The 24,295-nt window shown below is 30.8% G+C and overlaps 5 protein-coding genes across 5 annotated transcripts; 2 read left to right on the top strand and 3 right to left on the bottom strand.

Moving 5' to 3' along the window:
• Positions 1 to 5,328: 5,328 nt before the first annotated feature.
• LOC130665617 (histone H2B) lies at positions 5,329 to 5,990 on the bottom strand. The gene has a single exon (XM_057466077.1). It carries the CDS (start codon positions 5,958 to 5,960, stop codon positions 5,586 to 5,588), a length of 375 nt encoding a protein of 124 aa, XP_057322060.1. The 5' UTR covers positions 5,961 to 5,990; the 3' UTR covers positions 5,329 to 5,585.
• A 298-nt stretch (positions 5,991 to 6,288) lies between these two features.
• LOC130665614 (histone H2A) lies at positions 6,289 to 6,717 on the top strand. The gene has a single exon (XM_057466073.1). It carries the CDS (start codon positions 6,332 to 6,334, stop codon positions 6,707 to 6,709), a length of 378 nt encoding a protein of 125 aa, XP_057322056.1. The 5' UTR covers positions 6,289 to 6,331; the 3' UTR covers positions 6,710 to 6,717.
• A 1,116-nt stretch (positions 6,718 to 7,833) lies between these two features.
• Positions 7,834 to 8,521, bottom strand: LOC130665609 (histone H3). The gene has a single exon (XM_057466068.1). It carries the CDS (start codon positions 8,270 to 8,272, stop codon positions 7,862 to 7,864), a length of 411 nt encoding a protein of 136 aa, XP_057322051.1. The 5' UTR covers positions 8,273 to 8,521; the 3' UTR covers positions 7,834 to 7,861.
• A 13-nt stretch (positions 8,522 to 8,534) lies between these two features.
• LOC130665620 (histone H4) lies at positions 8,535 to 9,821 on the top strand. The gene has a single exon (XM_057466080.1). The coding sequence runs from the start codon at positions 8,603 to 8,605 to the stop codon at positions 8,912 to 8,914; it is 312 nt and encodes a 103-aa protein (XP_057322063.1). The 5' UTR covers positions 8,535 to 8,602; the 3' UTR covers positions 8,915 to 9,821.
• A 4,319-nt stretch (positions 9,822 to 14,140) lies between these two features.
• On the bottom strand, positions 14,141 to 18,439 carry LOC130665596 (uncharacterized). Its single transcript, XM_057466051.1, has 3 exons — positions 18,304 to 18,439; positions 16,094 to 17,568; positions 14,141 to 15,033 (listed from the first exon to the last, which is right to left on the bottom strand). Coding segments are annotated over exons 1-2 (1,473 nt in total). The 5' UTR covers positions 18,306 to 18,439; the 3' UTR covers positions 14,141 to 15,033; positions 16,094 to 16,097.
• Between the last annotated feature and the right edge of the window lie 5,856 nt (positions 18,440 to 24,295).

The following is a 24,295-nucleotide window of genomic DNA, read 5'->3' as shown; positions in this document are numbered from 1 at the left end:
TTCCACGGTGTATCCACGGTGATTACAGTGTGTACGTTGAATCACGGTGGGTACACCGTGTAACCACCGTGGAATCAGGGTGATAAAATGAAAAAAACGCACCGTGATTCCAGGGTGTTTCCAGGGTGATTCAAAACCGCCAGGGATGATTAAATTTTTAATCGTCACAAATCGTTTTGTTTAATCAGGGTTAATCGTGATGATCGTTCATAGAATAAGTGTGCCAAGTTTTATTAAGATCCGTTAAAAATTGTGGCCGCTATCGTCGCAACATGGCGCGTTATATTACACATATATTAGAGTGGTCCAAAAAAAACAGTTTTTTTTTTTTTAAGGGCTATTATCTCAAAAGCTTCTCTAAAGTATAAAAAAAATTCCCTCTAAAGCGCAGCTTGATATCTCCATTCTTCAAGAAGCTCAATACATTAATATTTTCCCATTTAAATAACACGTAAAAAAAATTTTTTTACGATTTCATCCGGTAAAACTACGAAAAAAATTTTTCTCTGAATGTTCCATCAATTATTCTTGTAGGAAATTTAATTCTCTACAAAAAAGTATTAAATAAGTTTTTTCGTAATCCTAACGGGTAAAAAGTTATTGAGCTTTAAATATTCGTAATAAAAGAAAATTTAATTAGATATGAAGAAAATTAAATTCAGTATCCATCCGCAAGTACTAGCTTTAATTGAAAAATATAATGAATTTAGGAGAAAACGTAAAGAACAGAAACAATATCTGTTACAAATAGTTGCTGATCATAGGAAAAAACATCCAAATTGTAATAAGAAAAATTAATCATAATTATATAAACGATTGTTAAATTATTTATTTATTATAAACAGTTTAGAGTTTGATTAATTTCGAAATAAATACATGCAGTCACCAAAAAAGTTTTCAAAAAGTTGAAAATTATTTCAAATCTATAAAAATTAAATAAATTATCTAGTAATGGTGTCAATTCCATTAAAGAGTTGCGCGAACTATTTTCCTTCAAATTTACGTAGTAACGAGTACTTAAAGCTCAATAACTTTTTAACCGTTAAGATAATGAAAAAACTATTTCAAAACTTTTTTGTAGAGAATTAAATTTCCTACAAAAATGATTGATGGAAAATACAGAAAAAAAATTTTTTACTATTATAAATGGGAAAATATAAATGTATTGAGCTTCTTGAAGAATTGAGATATCAAGCTGCGCTTTGAAGGGAATTCTTTTTATACCTTAGAGAAGCTTTTGGAATGATAGCCAAAAAAATTTTTTTTTTTTGGACTACTCTAATATATATGTAAACTTTTGAACCAATGGTATTTTTGGAACCTACTCGATGAATTATGATAGATTATGGCAAAATTCTTTGAAAATTCCACCATGAGGACAAATGCAAAAGATAGATTTTTATGAAATCTACTAAAAAAAGTGACACCTACTTGCACTAACTGCAAGAAAGATCATCCTGCAAGCTTCACAAGATGTGAATTTCACCAATCATATCTGCTGTCTGTAAAACGACGAAAAAATCAAAACACAAGACCAAAGCAACTTCAGAATGGTGTACAGATGCCGCCCAACACACAGGACAACGTCCCGAATCTCGAACCTACATCATCGCCACACGGAAAAAAATTAATCGTAAATGCAACATGGTGCAGTCTTGGTAAATAAACATGATGAAATCATGTTGCATTCACATGATTTGTCATGTTTCGGCTACATGATAATCATGTTGTGGTAACATGAGAAAATCATGTGGCATTCACATGATAATCATGTTTCGGCTACATGATAATCATGTTGCGGTAAAATGAGAAAATCATGTTGCATTCACATGATCTGTCATGTTTCGGCTACATGATAATCATGTTGCTGCCACATATTGTCATGTAGCCGAAACATGACAAATCATGTTGCATTCACATGATTTTCTGATGTTACCGCAACATGATTATCAGGTAATTAATAATACTAAAAAACATGAAAATGTAGGAGAAATAACTACTCTTCTTACTGAACTAAAATCATTAGGTTCACCCTGTGTTATTAGTAGTATAATTAAACACGCAAGGATATTGGTTCAATCTCTAAAACAATGTAAAGATCGTGATGCCCAATGTGAGGCATTTGTTAAATTCTCAATTGCGTTAGGTTGCCATGGCTAATCCACGTCTTAATACTAGATTAGGACACTGGAATGCAAACGGTTTATACCATAAACGAACAGAACTAGAAAATTTTATCATAGAACATGACATAGACATAATGCTAGTCAATGAAACTAAACTAAACAAATTTAAACTAAATAGCATGCTGGGTTATCAACTAATAAGACATGACAGACTTGGCTCAACCGGGGGTGGTCTTGCAATCATAATTAAAAAATAAATCAAATTTAGTGAACTCGAAATACCTAAACTCAATGGCATAGAATCAATAGGCATCAAACTCAATAATAACGTAAACAATTATTCTACATATATACGGCCAACGATTAACAATAAACTTAATAAAATCGACGAGAAAGACCTAGAAGTATTCATGAATTCTGCACACTCAGTGATAGTACAGTAGGACCTCGTTATAAGACTAGCTCGGGGTTGTAGGGGAAAAAATTATTGGAATTGAGGTACCGCCACTATTGTGCTTAACAGCATTTGCGCCCAAACCTCGCTATAAGACTATCGCCGTTTTGCGTTTTATTTATGTATTCGGTTCAACTCTACTCTATTATACAGTGAATCTATTTAATATATAATCATAAATAAACAGAATTTTGTTGTACTTTTCTGTTAATTAATTATGTGATACCACGAAATTTTAAGTATTCTTTATGAAAATAAATTATTTAATCTACAATCTTTATGTATGTTCATTTTATCTCGATTTTAGTCGTACTGGTCGTTAGTCTTATAGCGAGGATTCGGCGCAAAACTTTTATTGAGTTGTTGGTGGGGAAAACGTTTCGAGTGAGTTTTAACAAATTGAGGGGAAGAGTCTTATAATGCGTAGTCTTATAACGAGGTCCTACTGTAGCAGGAGACCTAAACTCAAAACATACATCCTGGTACTGTAAAACCAATAACTTCAATGGTAACCTACTTTAAGAATACATAAACAAACACAATTACACAACTGAAGCTTCCAATACCTACCCCTTATACCAAGACAACGGCGGACAACCCAGCACCGTAGATATATATAGCACTTTTGAAAAATAGTCCTTATAATTGTACAATAGAAGCAATAAACACCCTAGATTCGGACCATCTCCCAATACTTATAGGCATACATTATAGACATGATTTAGATCAAGACAAAATATTTATTTTAATGTACAAAGACGCAGACTAGAAAAATTTAGGCACAATATTAATGAGAAACTCACCATTGACTCTAAAATGGAGTTCAAACATGTCAGTGTCACGATCGGAGAGAGTGAAGGCGACGGGCGAAGGATTATATTTAATTAATTATTTAGTAGAAAACTACCGGAAATATTTATTCTATTACTCAACCAAGGAGTCAAAAAGAACCGTCAAGTGGCTAGTGTGAGAATGTTAAATATTCGGTAATATTCCAGAATACTAAATAAGTCTATTTCGTGCCGAGCGGAAGTACGATAGACTATCCCGATTGTTGACCTGCGTGGCTTAGGATAGGTCCGGGATATTAGAGCGAATGGAAAGTAGGTAGGTGAATATGGGCCCTCGAGAAGTCCCTGTTCTTTACGTCTGTCTTTTTCTGTACCCGTTCACTTATGAATGTTAGAGTAAGAGGTACAAATAAGAAGAAGATATATTTTTAGAAAAGGAAACGAATTGCATATTCTTATATGTTGTTTTACATAGATGTATTACACTTTTAACAATATTTAATTAGACTTACCACTCAGGTTGAAGTGGTTTACAATTTTCGCTGATCACACTCTCTCACAGTTCACAAATTTAAATTTATGATCGCGAAATTGGACAGTTTATTTTTATTTTTAATTGCGCTGGGACACGACACTGTGGCTTCGTGAATTTAATTCAGCGGAATGAAATGCACTATTCGGACTCGAAGCTACTGGGGTACCGAGATGATGCACTCCTCTATCTATCGAATACGAATGCGAATTATTTTATTTTAATTCAGGATCTAGATCTAGGAGTCCAGATTCCTAGGCTGTGGACCGTCACGAGACCGATGATCCTGATTTGGGTAAGTTAAATCGACCGAGATTTTAACAAGTTTAAAATTTAAGTATTTGACCAAGGAGCCCGATTGCCTAGGCGGTGGACCGTCACGTGGACAACGATTAAAATTTCAGACTCTGATTTGCGATACTAATCGGACGTGGCCGTTTAGAACTAATCTTTAGGTTGATAGAATTTCGGACCGAGAACCGGCATAGATTACAACAGATTAGCGATCGACTGCCTCCGCTAGTTTTTTGGCAGTTTATATACTCTAGGTCGAATAGGGGAAGCGTATGGTTCCAATGGATTTCTTTCTGGTTTTAGCTGATCGATGTGATGGTCTAATGAAGCGTTACGTAAGGGTTCCGGATTCGGTGGTCATCTTTTGTGACAAACAAATGAGTAATCTACACTATAGGTGTATTGTTAGCTATAATTTTCGGGTTTAGGGAATTGAGATGCGTAAGTGTTCCGGGTTTGGATGTGAAAAACAAATGCGTAAGCATGTTGAGCAATCTGCGTTATAGGTCCAGTATTAGTAAAAGGGTGTCTAAATATATATCTAAATAGACAAAAATATGATGCGTGAATATTCCGGATTTGGAGGTCATCTTATGTGACAAAAACAACTGAGTAAGCCTATTGAGCAATAATTTCCGAGGTTTGGAGATAAAAATATGACTCGAAATATTGAATTTAAGTTATAAGTAACGTCAATCATTTAGCTCGTAAAATTTGTTTACCGCGGATTCATCAAAGGTACAGTGTACACGTGCACGCGTCCCAGGTAAAGTGGACGGTAATTTTATCATAATTTCAATCGTCTATCTGGTATTATGCTTACACACACACACACACACATTCTCTTGTAAATGTATTGTCACGAAAAGTACGCAGGTAGGTGTGGATGCAAGATAAGCATGCTTCTAAGCATCATCGTTAGACTGAGAAAAGATGACAGAGAGAGACAGATAGATACAACATTGTCCCATCTGTCGATCCCTGTCTGTTCACGGTCATCATGCATACACGTACATAGATACCAGAGAAAGGTCAAGTTTATTGGGTGTAGTCGAGTACTTCTTGTCAACAAAATAATGAAGTAAAAATAAAGAAAAATAAATAATGATATAAACTATTGGTTTGGTTGATTAAATCGCAATTTATGTATATATCGATTGTTACATCAGTATAGATGCCATGGCAGAATTTCTCAATATTAATAATAAATCATATTTTTTAAAAACTTTGAGGAATAGAGCAAACTTTAATTGTTAAATATTTGAGTTAAATTAACAACAATTAATTTAAAGTCAAACTTTTACTAATAACTTGACAAGTATTGATACGTTTTGAAAAATTTGGTGGCCCTGAAAAGGGCCGTTTGGTTTATTGAAAGATTAGAAAGTTTATTTAGAGCTGGTGTACTTTGTGACGGCTTTGGTTCCTTCACTGACGGCGTGCTTTGCCAATTCACCAGGCAACAAAAGACGCACTGCAGTTTGAATTTCCCGGGAGGTGATGGTGGAACGTTTGTTGTAATGCGCAAGTCTAGACGCCTCAGCTGCGATACGCTCAAAGATGTCGTTGACGAAACTGTTCATGATACTCATGGCTTTACTAGAGACACCAGTATCAGGATGAACTTGTTTCAAGACTTTGTAGATGTAGATGGCGTAACTTTCCTTACGCTTCTTCTTGCGTCCTTTTTTATCGGACTTAGTGATGTTTTTCTGGGCCTTGCCCGACTTTTTAACAGCTTTGCCACTTGTTTTAGGAGGCATGATGATCACTGATTCAACACTAGTTCAAGACTGGAGTCAAAATGTGAATTTGCCAACTTTACGTTTCTTTTTTAAGAGCTAACGCATTGGTATGATCGGACCAATGACATTGCGTACCATCGGGTGGAGGGGATACACGTAATCCTATTGGAGCGCAGGTACCGAAACAAAATAATAACAATATTAATGGCGTCGGAACCTGCGATCGAATCAAAAAAGAGTATTAATGCAGGGGATAATTCCTTCACTATGAGTGGCTCGCAGTAACCGACGTAAAGTTGGGAAATACAATGACTTTTGCTGCCAGAAGCACAATTCGTCTCTGACGCTTTTGAGTAAATTACGTGTTCCGTTCACTCTAACTTACAATCATGTCTGGTCGCGGTAAAGGTGGTAAAGTAAAGGGAAAGTCAAAGACTCGTTCAAGCCGTGCTGGACTTCAGTTCCCAGTTGGTCGTATCCATCGTATGTTACGTAAAGGTAACTACGCTGAACGCGTTGGAGCTGGGGCTCCGGTGTACTTAGCAGCTGTTATGGAATACCTCGCTGCTGAAGTACTCGAGTTGGCAGGTAACGCTGCTCGTGATAACAAGAAGACTCGTATCATTCCACGTCATCTCCAACTGGCTATCCGTAACGATGAAGAGTTAAATAAACTTCTTTCTGGAGTTACCATCGCTCAAGGTGGAGTTTTGCCCAACATCCAAGCTGTCTTATTGCCCAAGAAAACCGAAAAAAGCAGTTCTTAAATTACTTTCCCATCTCTACATAAACAAAACGGCCCTTCTCAGGGCCACCAAATTTTTCAAAACGTATTCAACTTTTTAGTTTTCAAATTCATTATAATAAGTTATCTAATGCAAAATACAATTAGCATAGTCCTATACATGATTTGATGTGACAAATTATATATACAGTAATTTAATTGTATGGTCAGAAAAATTAAAGGTTATTGAAAAAACCCTTAATTTTCAGGAGGCTATTATCTAAAAAAATGGTCGTAGAACAAAAAGAAAAACAAATTGAAGCTTTAAGTATCTAATTTTTAAACCCTGGGTTCATTTCTTTTATCTTTACTAGTTATACAAGGCCATATATTGCCAATTTCCATTCACGGCCGTGTCTGGAGTAATCATTTATGGCCATACATATATCCCAGTTAGGTCTGCCGTACATATATCAACAGATAGGTCGTTAAAGGATTTACACTTCAAAAAATTTGTATTTTATAAAATCAGAAAAATTTCATCTTAAACAATAATAAAAATTTTTAAAAACAAATCAATTTACCCATTAGCGATCAATTCGGCTTCAGGGAAAATCATAGTACACATCTCAAATAACTTCAACACACAAATCCACACTGATGCGGTACTTATATATATCGAAGAAGCCTTCGATCCCGTCTGTTACGAGAGGCTTCTTTATAAACTATACATCAGTTCAGCTTGCCCTCATATCTAAGCAAACTCATTTAAAACTATTTATTATCTAATAGACCTTTCTAAGTAATTACTAATGATGTCCCTTCGCAAAAATTAAGTATAGCCGTTTGAAGCTACATGGTTCTTTCCTGCAACCAGTACCATTCTTATATTGTATTAATAACCTATAATATAGAGGGGCAAACACTGCTCTTTTCGTTGCTTCATGCAAAAAATATCAAATTTATTCTAGAGAAACTAAATGAATTGCTCGTAAATTATGATAAATGGAAAATCAAAATCAATGCTGTCTAAACAGAGTATGATTATTAGTGATTTAGGTGAATGACGAAAATAATTTATTGCAATGAATCAAATTAAGAATATGAACGACTTAATGAATTTTCTTAGTATGAAATATTTGATGGCCCTGAAAAGGGCCGTTTGGTTTATTAATTTTTGATGTTGAAAAATAACTTAGGCACGTTCTCCTCGAATACGACGGGCCAATTGGATGTCTTTGGGCATGATGGTAACACGCTTGGCGTGGATGGCACAGAGGTTGGTGTCTTCAAAAAGACCAACGAGGTAGGCTTCGCTGGCTTCCTGGAGGGCCATTACAGCAGAGCTTTGGAATCTCAGGTCGGTCTTGAAGTCCTGAGCGATTTCACGCACCAAACGTTGGAATGGTAATTTACGGATGAGGAGCTCAGTGCTCTTCTGGTAACGACGGATCTCACGGAGAGCGACTGTTCCGGGACGGTAACGATGTGGCTTCTTGACTCCACCGGTGGCTGGCGCGCTCTTACGGGCGGCCTTGGTAGCCAGTTGTTTGCGTGGAGCCTTTCCACCAGTTGACTTACGAGCAGTTTGCTTAGTACGAGCCATGATAAGCTAGTTAATCTCCGAACAAACGTAGTATAACGTTCAGAAACTTAGAATAGAATGAGTTTTCGGAGCCGAAAATCGCCTTTTTGTCAACTCGCAGAGCCGGCGGCGCGTAATTCGTTTTTTTTCTTGGTGGAAGGGGTAATTTAGCATCACTTTGATTGGTTTATTTCCGAGAGAGGGAGAAAAATGCACTACTGCTCTGATTCGTCCAATTCTAGGGGTAGGAGTAAATCTAAGAATGTCTTTATAAAGAGGCTCAAAATCGGTTTTGGAGCATTCTCAGTCTAACTTCGTCAGTGTTTACTTAAAAGTTCTCAACTCGCAATCATGACTGGTCGTGGTAAGGGAGGAAAAGGATTAGGAAAAGGAGGAGCCAAGCGGCATCGTAAAGTTCTTCGTGATAACATCCAGGGTATCACTAAACCAGCTATCCGTCGTCTGGCTCGTCGTGGTGGAGTCAAACGTATTTCTGGACTCATCTACGAAGAAACTCGTGGTGTTCTTAAAGTCTTTCTTGAGAACGTCATCCGTGACGCAGTCACCTACACTGAGCACGCCAAGCGGAAGACAGTCACCGCCATGGACGTTGTCTACGCTCTAAAACGTCAAGGCCGTACTCTTTACGGTTTTGGAGGCTAATTTTATTACTCGACCCAGCAATTTATTAAACCAAACGGCCCTTTTCAGGGCCACCAAATTTTTCATACGTTAAAAATAATCAAGTTTTATTCTGAATGCTAAAATATCATTAATCTTTATTGATGAACAATACTTTGTAACAAACTTATGTAAACGAATTATATAGACAACAAATAAATTAAGGTGCCACCTCGTGTTTGACAAATTACCTCATAGCCACTAACAATTCATTATTTTAATAAATTATGATCCTAAAAAATTAATATTATCCTATAAACAGCTCCATAACCCATTTACGATTATCATCAGCAAATAAAATACAATTTTTATGAATAATATCCTTGCATTCCAATTTCATTATTGGAGCGTTTTCTACTTTTGTGGTTAGTTTTGCTCCGTAATTGCGTCGATCAATATTTCCGTCAACCTTTTCCAATGCTACCAACTCTCATACTGAATTTCAATTTATTTACACTAATAAATAAACAATTTGATGTTACATTTTTTATCCAATAGAAATAAAAATGATTTGTCATGACTAATAAACCAATGTCAGTAATAATGATAATATATTATACGTTGCTATGAGTTAATATTCCAAATGTGCAATAGTTCATCTAAAATTATCTCATGTAGGCATGGCAACTAGAGAAAAAAAAAACTTATGTTTTCCAATAATAATTTTAACAATTAATTTAATTAGAGTCTGATCCCAGCATTGATAATAAGATCTTACAGCTTAAAATCATCTTACCCATGCAAAAAAATATGGGTATGGCTATCAGGTGATGTGTTCGAGCCCTCTTCCGCCCTGGCGCATCGGTGCGCCTTCCCAGATACCCGGGAAATTTAAATGCATAATTAATATTGATATTAAAAAAAAATAAATATCCAACAGAAAAAATATATATATATATTCTTAAGTGTACTTAATGTAGTGAAATTTAAATCAAAAAATCTTGATCTTCATGTCATACATAATAATAATATTAATGTAAGTAATAAATAATAAATTGATATCATTAATCGATAAAATATTTAAATGATATTCAATTTTCATATATTTTATCTGTCTGTATGACTGCATTTAATATGAGTACACATGTTTCATATGTGTGTGTGCACATCATGTATATACATGCACGCACACACATTAATGATTAATATCGTCATTACATTTAAATTTAATTATCGCAATAATTCTAAGAATGCGTGTATAAATCTTTCGCAAGAATTGGCATTTTTTTACTTCAACTGGTAATAACCTCAACTACAGCTGCTTTTGTAGCAAATATACAATTTTTTTCCCACTATTTAAAAAAGATCTCAACAGATAATCTCTTTCATAACTTTTACTTCTAAATATCTTTTTTATTACTTAAATCAATTCACTGAATTTTCATTTATTAATTTATTAATTTTCGTTTGATTTTAAGTATTAATTAATAAAATTTTCACTTATAAATTTTTCTAATTCATTTCCCATAATTATTATACACTTAATTTATTCTACGATAGAATAATCCGTTTCCTTTCATTTTACTCAATGACAATTTATCACAATTTTTAGCGTTCTTTTGTTTTCAATTGATTTTATTTAGAAATTTTATTCAACTTCTTATCTTATAATTAATTTTTAGACTAGACTCAAGTGATAATTTGACTAGAAAAGTCAGTGATTCGGCGTCACCTGGGCCTGAATTTATTGACGTTAATTGAGGAAATTATTTAATAAATAATTAGTTCGGCCGACGGAATAAATTCCGGCCTGAATTAATCTATTGGCGCGATTGTTAAACTAATTTATGACGGCTAATAAGCCTTGAATAAGTTAATAAAATAATAATCAAATTATTTACCGGATTATTTACGCGATAAATTTATTTAATCCGGCCGAGAAGCCTTGAATAAAACAAATTCAGAGTTACAGACAAAATTGTGGCGGCAAAAACGAGATGCGATAAAACGTTCGAGAATACGAGGATTGACGCGTGGTTGAGGCAACCGACGGGCCTGAAACTACCAGTTTATTTACGCGAAACCAACGGAAAGATATTCAGTAATTAATTATAATCAATTCGGCCGATTAATAGAATTAATCGAGGGCCTTAATTAAATATAATTTACCTCCAGAAATACTTTCAGCAACTACGACGAGATCAGCGGTTGTTCTGCTGCCTGGTTGTTGTTCGTCTTTCCTTTTAGCTCGCTGGTTGGTCTTCCGTTGTTATGTAATTTTCTCGCCCTCGAATGCTCGCCTCCTTGTGCTCATTGTTTTATTGATTGTAATATTAATCTGTCAATAAACAGTACGCATTAGAATATATATAATTTATTAGAGATATCAGCCTAGGAGGGCCTGATAACCAAAGTTAATATTAAAATACATCGCCTTCTTTTACGTGAAGCGGACGTAGACTTCGATAATTACCTAATCTTAATTTAAGCGCCTATCACCTTCAGTTGTCCGACTGACTCTCTCGAATTTCGGTTCTGCACCCAGATAGTAAAATGATGTCTTGATGAGTTCTTAATGAGTTCCTATTTATTCTTTGGACAACTCATTAACATCTTAAAGAAGTTCTCAAGATGTCGAATGAGCCACCTAGTGAACCCATTAAGACGTCTGTAAAAAGAGTTCTTTTTTCGGACTTCGCAATAAGACTTTAGTATGAATTTACCATGACGTCTTAAGAAGCTCCTAATTTTGACGTCATAAAGAAGTTAAAAAAAGAATACATTTAGACGTCACGATACTGACGTCTTGTTTATGGAGTCTTCAAGAACTCTTAATTAAGAGTTCTTAAAAATGACATCTTTAAGAAGTCATTATAAAACTTCTTGAGGACGCCTTCAAAAAGACCAAGTAAAGCAGTCATTCCGACTTAAATGCTGTCTGGGTATATAGGCGCTCGGACATCATTCTAAAAATGGTCAGAATAGCTTCCTAAGACCTTAAAACGTCGACTTCTGATGAAAATCCGGTTTTCGAAAACCGCGGTGAAAACAATAACTTCCCGAATTTTCGAACATTTTCGATTTTCATAGCGGGAAGTTAAAAATTACATGAGAATTTATCGGAATAATTAAACAAGGCATCTGCTAAAATGTTCTGTCTATTTACTAATAGTATTAGCTTTCTCTTTTTTTTTTAATTTCTTGCGAGTTTTATGTAAATCCAACATAATATGATATCGCGAAATTAATAAATATTTTATAAAATAACTTCTTAAAAAATCACCGGAAACAGCTTAATCATCCATTCATTGTTTAACTTTCCCTTAGTCTACCTAGCGAAACAAAAAAAAATATAACGTCAAGGGCCCAGTTTCTGACACTTTAAGAGTGACAGCTGAGGTTATTCAATGATAACTAATAAAAAATTCAATCTAGGTGAATGGTATTTGATATAATAAACAAGTTTAGAATTTCTAGATAAGGCCATGAGCGCAAAATAAGTGTTTCTAACTAATTAATAGGGCTGTACAATTTAGCCGGTCAAGCCGGTTAAAAAAGTTAACCTGGCTAATTAGCTGGCTGGCTGCTCGGCTTAGCCGGTTAACTGAAATTAGCCAGCCTAATTAGCTAAAGGTTAAACCGGCTAATCGGCTAATTTTATATTTTATGAAATATCTATGTTTTCAAGTATTGATAGGCATAATTCGACTGAAAATGAATTTATTACGTAGTATTTAAAATTAATAACAACAATTTACATTTATGAAAGTTTTTTAATCTAGTTTTTTTATCATATCTCTATTTTGGTATAAAAAAATTGGTACATTAGCAGTTTCTGGTGACAGACAGCTTCTTTTGGCAGAAATTATATTGCCTGCCGTTGAAATAACCCGCTCGGAAAATGTACTGGAAGGAGGAATGCCTAAAAATTTTCTGGCAAAATTTGCCAGGGTCGGGAATTTGTTCCGCTTGGAATTCCACCAAAGTAGTGGATGGTCTGCCTTTGGAATTGTAGGCTCTCAGTCAAATTTTATCATTGGCGTTCAAGACTTGCCATTCTCTGCAGATTTCCAGACAACCCGCGTACAGGATCGAAAAGATAATTTAAATCTCTCTCCCTCTGATTTTTACTGAAATCCGGTTCACTTACTGTAATCAGAGAATTATAGTAAATGAACCTGATTTGAGTAAAAATCAAAGGGAGAGAGATTTAAATTATCTTTTTGATCCTGTACGCGGGTTGTCTGGAAATCTGCAGAGAATTTCTGCCAAAAGAAGCTGTCTGTCACCAGAAACTGCTAATGTACTAATTTTTTTATACCAAAATAGAGATATGATATAAAAACTAGATTAAAAAACTTTCATAAATGTAAATCGTTGTTATTAATATTGAATACTACGTAATAAATTCATTTTCAGTCGAATTATGCCTATCAATACTTGAAAACATAGATATTTCATAAAATATAAAATTAGCCGATTAGCCGGTTTAACCTTTAGCTAATTAGCCTAGCTTATTTCGGTTAACCGGCTAAGCCAAGCAGTCAGCCAGCTAAATAGCCAGGTTAACTTCTTTAACCGGCTTAACCGGATAAATTGTACAGCTCTACTAATTAATAATTTAAATTAATGTTTCAAAAAATGATTTTTGAAGACCTAGTTTCTAACACTCAAAATTTCCTGTGCTGTAGTTTCTGACACTGAATAAGCCTAGTTTCTGAATGCGATATTAAAGTTGTTCTCAGACAGCACCCCCCACTTTTTAAAAATTTTCAATGACTTTCAACTGTCATAAGTGTATCAAAATTTTATCAATTAATTAAAAAACAATTAAAGATTAAATGAAAAAAGGACAATTTCGCTGAGAAATAGATTTTTGAAAAAATTACTTACAGTTGTTATCAATTAGGATTTAAACTAAATTTGTTTATTAAATTTCGTTTAAATCCTAATTGATAACTGTAAGTCATTTTTTTAAATTCTATATCTAAACGAAATTACGACTACGTTGTCCTTTTTTCAATTACGGTTTTAATTTTTTTTTTTTTAATTTAAAAAAGTTTAATACAGTTATGACAGTTGAAAGTCATTGCATATTTTTAAAAAGTGGGGGGCACTATATCTGATAATGCCCTTAAAAATATTTATTACTTGTCAGTTTAGATGATATTAACTCTAAATAAATTATAATTATTAATTGAAAAAGAAATTAAATATTTATTATGAACAAACACAGTTTTTTAAAGCCAAACAATTTCAATATTAATTAATATAAATATTCATGTAAACAAACGTATTATTACTAATATTGAAAATTATGATTGTTGACTTTTTTTTCCTTACTTTTTTATTCTTCGTTTATTTTTTTAATTTTTTTCAGCTTCTTTAATTATGTTATTTTTCAATCTTTTTGCTTTTTTCGATTCTTTCTCATTTACCAGTTTCTGTCCCTTTGCTTCTTTATTCTTATAATATTCCAGCCACCCTTTAAAGGTATAGGCAGTCCCTGATTTAACAACTGAATTCGACCGAATTAAAAATTTTAATTCTGTTATATTCTGTCGAATTCTGCAAAACAGAATTCAACTGAATTGAAAATTTGAATTTCAATTAAACAGAATAAAACCGATTTAAAAATTTCAAATTCGTTTTAATTCAGTTTAATTCGGATTCTGAACCAGAAATTGGAGAATTATTTTCGAATTAATCAGAATTAAACCGAATAGAATGATTTAAGTTCGTTTTAATTTGGACAAATTCTGGTTTTCCTGCCGAATTAGACAGAATTCATATTTAAGTTAGGTACCGAATTAACAGAATTTATATGAATTAAATAGAATTAAAAATTTAATTCTGTTTAATTCGATCGAATTCAGTTGTTTAATCAGGGGTGGGAACTTTTTCCTTATCTTTTCATTTTTTAAAGTCTTTATTTTTCGAGGGACAACAAAAAGTATTTTTGAATAGAGCCGGTACATTCGGAGGTGTTAGTTTAGCACTTGGAGGTGAAGATTTATTTACATTTCCAGATGAAACTTGCGGGCTTACTGTCTTTTCAATTTGATCCCTTGAAGAGATTTCCATAAATTAGTGATCTGCAGGTGTCAAAACTCCATTATCATTTACGGTGTAAACAATAACTACTTGGGTTGGCTGTGATTCTAAAAGAAATTTATCAATTTATCCTCTCTCTCTACACTCTCTAAACTGTTTTTTACAATTTATATACAAAAAATTATGTTACAAAAGTGAAATAAATTCAGTAAAATCCTTGGCAAAAATGTAGTATTATAAATTGTGAATATTATTTATAATAGAGTTAATTACAAAAAAAAATGATTGGCTGAAAAAAATAGATATAACGTTGAATTTTTTTCCAAAAGTAAGGTAAGTGATCCCCTTATTGACCACTTAGTCGAAAAATCGATATATTTCCATCATAAGTACGGATTCATGCGTGAATAGTTTTTCAAAAAAAAGTAAAATTAATCTAGTTTAGATGAAACGTACTTTGATTATTGTAAAAATTCATTTTATAATTAAAAAAAAATAGTGGTGCGTCAGGTGTGATTTCTTATCGGGTAGATTAAGGTTTCTTGTTTTTTCAATAACCGATTATTAATTAAAAATAAAAATTAGTCCGATTTTTCGTTGTAATCTTATTAGCTCATTTCATCGTAATTCTAGGAGTTAAATATTTAATGATTTTTGCCTAATTTATATTAAAAATAGGGTGGCCGAATATAGATACAAGAAAATTACCTCTGTATGCATTATCGGCCACCTTAGTTTTATTTTTTTTAAGGTTATCAGTATTTATATGCAAAATATTTATATAATTTACTTTGTTAATGTCAAAATAAATAAACAAATTGATTGAGTTATATTTCAAAATAAATATAAATATTTAGAATAGATATAAATAAATTATATACATCTAAGCAGCTAAAATTTTATCTATAAGGTGGTCAATAAAGGGGGTCTAAGCAGACCTATAGAGGGGACAGCTAGGCCGATAGAAGGGACATCAGAAATGAACGTTATTTTCATTTATTGTTTAATTTGTGGTAAATATTTTTACATATATTTTTTTTAAATTTGAAGTTAAATGTATAAGCTTCAACGTTCTGTCATTGTTTTATACATGAATTGGTTTTTTATATTTTAAATCTTAATTCGAAAAAAAACTACGCTTAACTGGCCGATAGAGGGGTCACTTACCTTATCAACAATCTGTTTCCATTGCTTGTATATTTTCAGATACATCGCTACTGTCCAACGGGACCGTGTTTTTTGTTAAATTATTACAAGATGTCATTTGTTTGATCTTTTGCCAAAACAAAAACAAACTAGTGTCTTCTAAACTCCCATTCCATTGATCTGATTTTTCTTGAGCTTTGAACTGTTCTAGAAGCTCATTCTCAATGTGACTTTCAATAAATCTTAAATGTTCAATTGTTTCATCATAAATTATCGCAGGTACAATTTCTGCAGTACTTTCAGGCTCAGATGATTCAAAAAATTTTTTATAGTCAATAGCGTCAGGAGAGAAAGGATGTAGACCCGTCGACTTGAACTCGTTTTGTAAAATTTCTTTGACATCCAACGTCGCCAGAGACTTTTCTAGAAGTGGTGCAAAGTTTTGACGTTTGATAGCTTCACCGTTATTTTCCATCCTCCAATTCCGTACTTCTGTGCTCCAAGCAGCTTTCAGAGGACGAAAGATCGCGACGTCCATCGGTTGAAGGACGTGAGTAGCATTGGGATACAAAGCAATCAATTCAATGCTCTTCTCTCTGCAGAACTTTGTCAACGGATACGACAAATAAGAAGTATGTCCATCTAGATATAAAATCACTGGAAGCTCCACGTTATTCTTTAATAACCAAGGATGAAACACGTTGGTTATGTATTCATAGAATGTTTCTGCAGTCATCGATCCACTGTCAGAGCATCCGATTGCCCAATCCTCTGGCATACTGGTTGCAATGTTTCGTGGAACTCGTTTATAAGGAAATAATACCATTGGTGGGGGCATTTCTCCAGCTGCATTTCCACAAATCAGAGTTTTTACGCACTCTTTCTCATCATTATCAGCGATATTATCAACAATCTTATCGTCTTTTGACGCGAGAACTGAATTGCACTTTGGATTGAGCTTGAAGGCTGATTCATTAAGGTTGAACTTTCGTGTTCCATCGATGTTCAAAAGATCCAATGGCTCAAGATGATCCTGGACTTCTTTAAACCAGGCTCTGATTTTTTCTGCTGACACTGCAGCTCGGCTGTTAGTAAAATTTTTAGCTATTTTGTCTTCTATTTCTGGATGACGACGACGAAAAGCATTGTACCAGTGACGACCAGGCATATTATTTGGAAAAACAGTTTTTTTCTTCATCGTATTCAACAACATTCGTACACTATTTAATAGCTGTACTTTAGTAATAGGGAATCCATGGTTTTTCATATAAAAGATCCAATCGACAAGATGTTTTTCATTGTCTTGCCCTAATACACATTCCGGTCCAGGTTTATCAATTTGTGACGATAATTGTCCACGGCTTTTGTATATTAAAGTTGTTCTTGGAATATTAAACTTTAAAGCAGTTGTTTTTACAGGCTTACCAGCTTTTACTTCTGCCAACGCTTGCTTCAATTGTTCATTATCATAATTTACTCTTTTTTTTTTTGAACTCCTATCAAAAAAATTAGGTATTTGTATCATCAATGAAAATTATAATTCCATTAAAATAAATAATTATTATATGAGTATGAATGTAGCAGACATCAGGCTAATTTAAAATTATAAATAAATAGAGTAAATAATTTAAAAAATAACATTTATAAAAAATGCACTTATTAATTTTTTAGTTTTTTAAATGCGTATTTTTTTTAATGATCCGAAAGTTAGCAGACAATTCAAAATTTTTGGATTTTTTTTTTAACAATTAAATTTGAAGAAAAAAAAAAACTAAAAATATGCACATGTAGAAAATTTAAAAAACTACAGGTGCAATTTTTTCAAATATTTTTATTCTTCTGGTTTATCGTCTAAAAAAAAAATCCAAAAATTATTAGAAGTCTGCTAACTTCAGTATCATTTTTTTTTTTAATTTTATTTTATTAATTATTTACTCCATTTATTTATAATTAAAAATAAGTCTGATGTCTGCTACATTCACACTCATAATTATTATCGATATAAATATTTAAACATTTTATGGAGATATCAAAAAACAAATAACCTCTTTTGTAATAGGTTAGAATTTGAGGGTCAATAAACTGCGACATACTTATAAAATTGAACCGAGTTATTGACACTCACATTTTAATAATAAATTGTTTTTTAATATGATACATTTATATTTAAAAAAAAATTAGAGTTAATTATTAATCTATCTATTTATTTTCTATTATATTTTTATACTTACATGGTGATAAGATTACAGGTTCAATTCTAGAACGCTCTTACGTACACTGCTTACACTATAACTAAAAAATGTCTTCCACAGCCACGCCGGCTTAAAAAATTTTTTTATTGGTATTTTTTTAAAATTTTAGTTATTGATATTTATTAGGTACAGAATGACTTTTTTAAAATTAAAAACGAATTTATTTATCTATTCGAGTCAATTTTTGTTTTTTTTTTTATTCAAAATAAAAGTTGAAAGTGTCAGAAACTGGGACAATGTCAATAACTGGGCCCTTTACCTGATATTGACATATTAAAACTTCTATGTACTTTATGATTACATTAAAAAATTGAAATATTATTAAAAAATTTTGCCAAAAGCCGAAAGAAAGTTTTCATGCTCATAAATAACTTGAATTTTTCGAAATCTTCGAAACCCTGATTAAGGAAAATGATTTAATCCATGCTTAATCTATATATTAGTCGATTCAAATTGTTTTGAATCATTTCAAATCATTTTTCTTAATCGGGGGATTCATGATACTGAAATTAGCCGAGATTTAATAATTTTTGAATTTTTTTTAAACCGTAAATTATAAAAAAAAAATATTTGAAAAAATTGCATCTATAGTTTATTAAATTTTCTACATGTGCATTTTTTAATTTTTTTTTTAAATTACGTCGTTAAAAATAAAATTCAAAAATTTTTAACTGTGCTAAATTCAGGATCATTTGAAAAATTGTACTTATAGTTTTTTTAATTTTCTACAAATGTATATTTTTTTTCGTTTTATTTTTTGTAATTGATTTGTTGAAAAAAAAATCCGAAAATTTTTAACAGTCTACTAACTTCAGGATTATTCAAAGTTCAACAATAATAATTATATCTAATATCGGTTAAATCGGGGTCTAATTTGAAAATAATTTTAAGAAGGTGTTTTTAATTTTATCATATTTTGAAGTCAGCTGGTTTAATTGATAATTGACTTCCGCGCCGCTATTATAAATAATACTGTCCTCAATTCCTTGGACAGTGAATTAAAAATTGTTTAAGAATTGTAAACACACAATAAATTTTGAAACTATAAAACTAATTGTACGAATTTATTGTAATTACATTAACTAAAGACATGCTAATATTTATAAAATGGTAAAATTAGCATAAAATTTTTTTTTAAATTGATGATAATGAAATTAAATTTTTTGAAAATTTTAAAAATCACAAAATCTTGAAAAAAGTTTTTATTCTTAAAAGAATTTATTAAGTATTCATTTTATGATATCTATAATAGGGTGGGTTGAAAAAAAACTTTTTTTTTGTTTTTCTTAGCATGGGGGTAGAATTTGTACCTTATAAAAAAAAAAAAAATTTTCAAGAAAAAAAAAATTTTTTTACTCAACATTTTGAGGTGGCCCACTCGTTTTCAAAATAAATAATTGATCAAACGGGGTAGTCCCAACGAAAAAAATTACATGGTGTTCTAATCTGTAGGGTGTCCCCTTGAAAGCTAATTGAAAGTCAGGAGTTGAAAAAAATTTTTTCCTATTATTTTTGTAATTTAAGTAAAAAATCCAAAAATGAAAAGCATTTTCTTTTGAATTAAAATGAAAGTGAAGTAATAAAAAATCACATTCGGCAATTATTAGATGTTTTCCACGATTTTGGACAAAAAAAAATTTTTTTCGTTGGAACTACCCCAACTTTTGTGTGTGTTGATTCGCGGTTGAACTGTCCGCGGTTGAGTGGTCGTGGCACCGTTTAATCAATTATTTATTTAAAAAACGAGTGGGCCACCTCAAAATGTTGAGTAAAAAATTTTTTTTTTTTATAAGGTACAAATTCTACCCCCATGCTAAGAAAAACAAAAAAAAAGTTTTTTTTCAACCCACCCTAATCTATAATGTTAATAAAAATTTTTTAGAAATAAATCTTTTATTTAAAAAAAAAATAATGAGAATTGATTAAATTTAAGAATTAAAATTAAAAAAATTTCTTTAACAATGCAATTTAAAAGTAAAAATTGTTTGCCTACGAAAAATATTTTTTAAAATCTTAACAGTTTTAAACTGAAACAAAATATTTGTCTTGACAAAAAAAAAATAGTTCAAAGCATACGGAAAAAAATAAACTATACAAATTGAGAATGACAAGTGATATAATGATAAAGCTATCAGTAAATACTATCACTCTAAGTAGTAATTTTTTTATTTATGATTAAAACGTGAATAGTTACAGAATAAGTATGAAAGAAAAATTGCTATTTAAACTTAAAAAATCGTAACTGATACTTAGAAAATTGAAGATACGTATTATAAAATTCATTGTTTGGAATGTTATAATTCCCCATATTGACACCCGGGTTCCGGGTTATAATTTCAAACACTAATTTTTAAAATTTATTTTTTTCCGTGTAAAATTTTTCATTCAGGAAAACAAGACTAGGATAAATCGACCAATAAACGAATGTCCCCCAATAACTAGACGAAAAATATTTTAATTATTTTAACTGAGAATATCTCTGTTGCCCAACTTCAAAACACAGTAGGGGAGAAATTTTTCAAAATTGATATTTTTAGTTCCAGTGGAGTCTTGTGAACATGATTCACTTCATAATTCAAAAATTTTATTTTTATCAGTTACTGAGATTTTAAAAGTTGGGCAGCTGATCTTATAATAAGAACCCTATTTCTAATTAATTCTTATAAAAAAAATTGTATGAGAATTTATCGAAATAATTAAACAGGGCGTGTAGTAAAGTGTTCTATCTATTTAATAAGAATATTAGTTTTCTCTTTTTTTAAATTTTTATCGTTCTTTTTTTAAATTCCTTATGAGTTTCATGTAAATACAAGATAACATTGCAAAATTAATCAATATTTTATAACATTATTCCTTAAAAAAATCACGAGGAGCAGCTTAATCATCCATTTATTGGTCAACTTTCCCTTACTCTATCATGCGAAACAAAAAAAAAGTAACAGCACAATTTGTTGCAGAATGATCCTTTCGAATGAAATTTATATTAAACGCTAATGAAGTTAAATTACGATGATGGAATGATCCTGAAATTAACAGACAATTAACAATTTTTTGATTTTTTTTTTTAACAAATCAAATACAAAAAAAAAAAAAACTAAAAATATGCACATGTAGAAAATTAACAAAACTATAAGTGTAATTTTTTTAATTTTTTTTTTTTTAATTTACCTTTTCTATAAAAGTCCAAAAATTATCACACGTCAGCTAATTTCAGTATTATGATGATGGAACGTTTCATTCTTCGATATAAATTTTAAATTCCTAGTAATCTTTGTTCAAATGAAATATTAAATCAAAACAAATAATAATTAATAGTTTTTTAATTATACACATTTTTTATTTAGTAATTTAACTATTTCACTTGTCATCATTACAATGTTTTCATTAACAATAATATCATTTAACATTGAAAGATAATACTTTACTAATAGCAAATAATCAACTATGTAATAGTATTTCATTCTAATGAATCGGCTAGATGACAATTGTATTCGTTTAACATGAATTTTTTAATTATTTATAATATCCTACATTTTTTTAAACACATTCAAATTTATGGATTTATTTAGTATGTATATTATGTAGTAGTCTAAACATTTATTATTACTGATATAATTTTTTCAATGATTGATTTAAATAATATTCATTAACTATTTTTAAAATAATAATAACGTATAAAAATGACTGATGCAAACAATTTTCTATATAAAAAAATTGATATAATTAAATAATTAATATGGAAATATTTGCAATAGTTACACATTTAATTACTATTTTATTTAATTTACAATTTTATTTCAGACGACACATCCATCAAAATATTTGCACTTTTTTTAAAATTAATTGCTTTCTAACATCAAATTTACATCGTGAACAATAATGAGGCCTTTTTTTATTTTACTTCATACTGGTTGTAATTAACAATAAAAGAAATCATATAAAAATAATAACATTAATCAAGTATTATTTATATTGCTCCGATATGTTTTATCGTATTGTAAGTTCATAAAAATTTATTCTTTTTATTTTTTTCAGACCATAGTAGTTTTATTACAGAAAAAATAATTTGTCTTCAAGGATGACATTTATTTATACTTTTTTTTTCTTTTTTAATACTTTCGTAGCTGAAAATTTGTCAAATAGTAACAATTTTATAGTTATTAAAATTAAGTATTACCAAACATTGTAATGTTTTGCCTTAATTTATATGAATTTACACCGAAAAAAATCATTTCTTGGCATTCAAAATTTTTACTCGTCCTAAGAAATTTTTTACATTTCAAATTGGAGAAAAAAATTTTATTGGGGCGAGAGAAAATTTTGTTGAGCTGAGAAAAAATTTTTTCTAGCCCAAATAAAATTTTTGTTTTCATTTCATACTGAAAATTTTTTCTTGCGCCAAGAAATGATTTTTTTCTGTGTACAATGACAAATTTATTAATGATAACCAAATTGTAATATACATTAAATTATAATATTATATTTAATTGTTTATAATAATAATTATACAAATGAACTATAAATTAAAATATTCTATAAAATTGAGTACCACTAGCTAATTATGATTAAGCCTTCAATGACTTTAATTTATTAAGCCTTCTAATGAAGTAAGTAAATAATATTATTTAATGATTTGAATTTTAATATCAGTCTCTACAGATTAGAGCTGTAAAATTTTGTTGGTAAAACGGCTGGTTAATTAGATTCGCTGATTTCACCAGTTAATCATTAGTCTGAATAACAAACTATTAGCTAACGGCTGTATGATTCATTTAATTGTTTATCAATGAACTACGTACAGTAAATAAATAAGTAGTATAAGTCATGGTTACTTCATTTTTTAAACTGAGAAAACCATTAAAGGATAACTCATTTCACCGCCACAAAAACTAACAAGTAGTTTTTATTATCAGTACACAGAAAAAAAGATTTTTTTGGTGCAAGGAACCCAGGAAACCAGAGTTCCAGCTCAGAAATTTAAATGAAACTTTTGACATCTCGATGACGTACAGAATATCAAAAATTGTAGTTAAAATTTTGAGCTCTATATACGTAAAATAATATATAAATTTGACGTAAAATTAAAGCTGATAATTTACATCAAGTTTATATATAATTTTACGTGCGGGAGAGAGCAAAAAATTGAAATAAAATTTTTTATGTGTACTAGAGATCAGTGAGATGTCAATGTTTCATATCAATTTTCGAGTTAAAATGTTGATCATCAGAGTTCTCGTGAAAATTTTTTCTTGACCCAAGAAAATTATTGTTTTTAATTTATAATGCAAAAAATTTCTTGAGAGAATTAAAAATTTTCTTAAGGCGAGTAAAAATTTTTTTCACCAAGAAATCTTTTTTTTCTGTGTAATAATATTTTCTAATGTTAAAAAAAATTGCTCAGACGGTGTACTTGATGCAGGAATAGACAGAAATCTTATAAATTGGGATAGCACTGAGAATTCGTGCCGTTTTAAGTGCCACCGGAGCAAAGAATCTTGCACCAAAATAAGTTTTATTGATTATTCTAAATTTAAAAATAAGTTTAATAATAATGTCAAAGAGAAAAAAATTCAAGAGTTGATCCTCGGCTTTCACTGGTTTCTTTAGCTTAAAAAATTAAGTAAATATAATTTATACTACGTTTTTATTTAACGTAAATAGTCAGTAAATAATTAAATTTACCATTTAGTCAGTTTAGCTGTTGGCCAAATTAGAAGCCGTGAGCTAATGAGCCCATTTAACCCCTTTAGTCAATTTAATCGACTAAAAAGTATAGCCCTACTATTTACCTTGACTGACAATGAGATTTTTTTTCACCATGAAAAGATCCAAGTATATATTTATTATTACTTGTGAAAAATGATTCCATTTAAATAAAGACAAAAAAAATGATCACAAACACTTTTAAAAATATTCGAATAACAAATTAAATTATATTTTAATATATAAAACATAACTTGAGGAAAACTTA

Source organism: Microplitis mediator, chromosome 3 (genome assembly GCF_029852145.1).
Source record: "Microplitis mediator isolate UGA2020A chromosome 3, iyMicMedi2.1, whole genome shotgun sequence".
Lineage (NCBI taxonomy): Eukaryota > Metazoa > Arthropoda > Insecta > Hymenoptera > Braconidae > Microplitis > Microplitis mediator.
The sequence above is the reverse complement of the archived record's forward strand: the minus strand, read 5'-3'. Positions and strand labels throughout refer to the sequence as shown.

What these genes read in the sequence shown, in the direction of transcription:
- LOC130665617 (XM_057466077.1), bottom strand. Translation starts at nt 5,960, where the DNA reads ATGCCTCCTAAAACAAGTGGCAAAGCTGTTAAAAAGTCGGGCAAGGCC.
- LOC130665614 (XM_057466073.1), top strand. Translation starts at nt 6,332, where the DNA reads ATGTCTGGTCGCGGTAAAGGTGGTAAAGTAAAGGGAAAGTCAAAGACT.
- LOC130665609 (XM_057466068.1), bottom strand. Translation starts at nt 8,272, where the DNA reads ATGGCTCGTACTAAGCAAACTGCTCGTAAGTCAACTGGTGGAAAGGCT.
- LOC130665620 (XM_057466080.1), top strand. Translation starts at nt 8,603, where the DNA reads ATGACTGGTCGTGGTAAGGGAGGAAAAGGATTAGGAAAAGGAGGAGCC.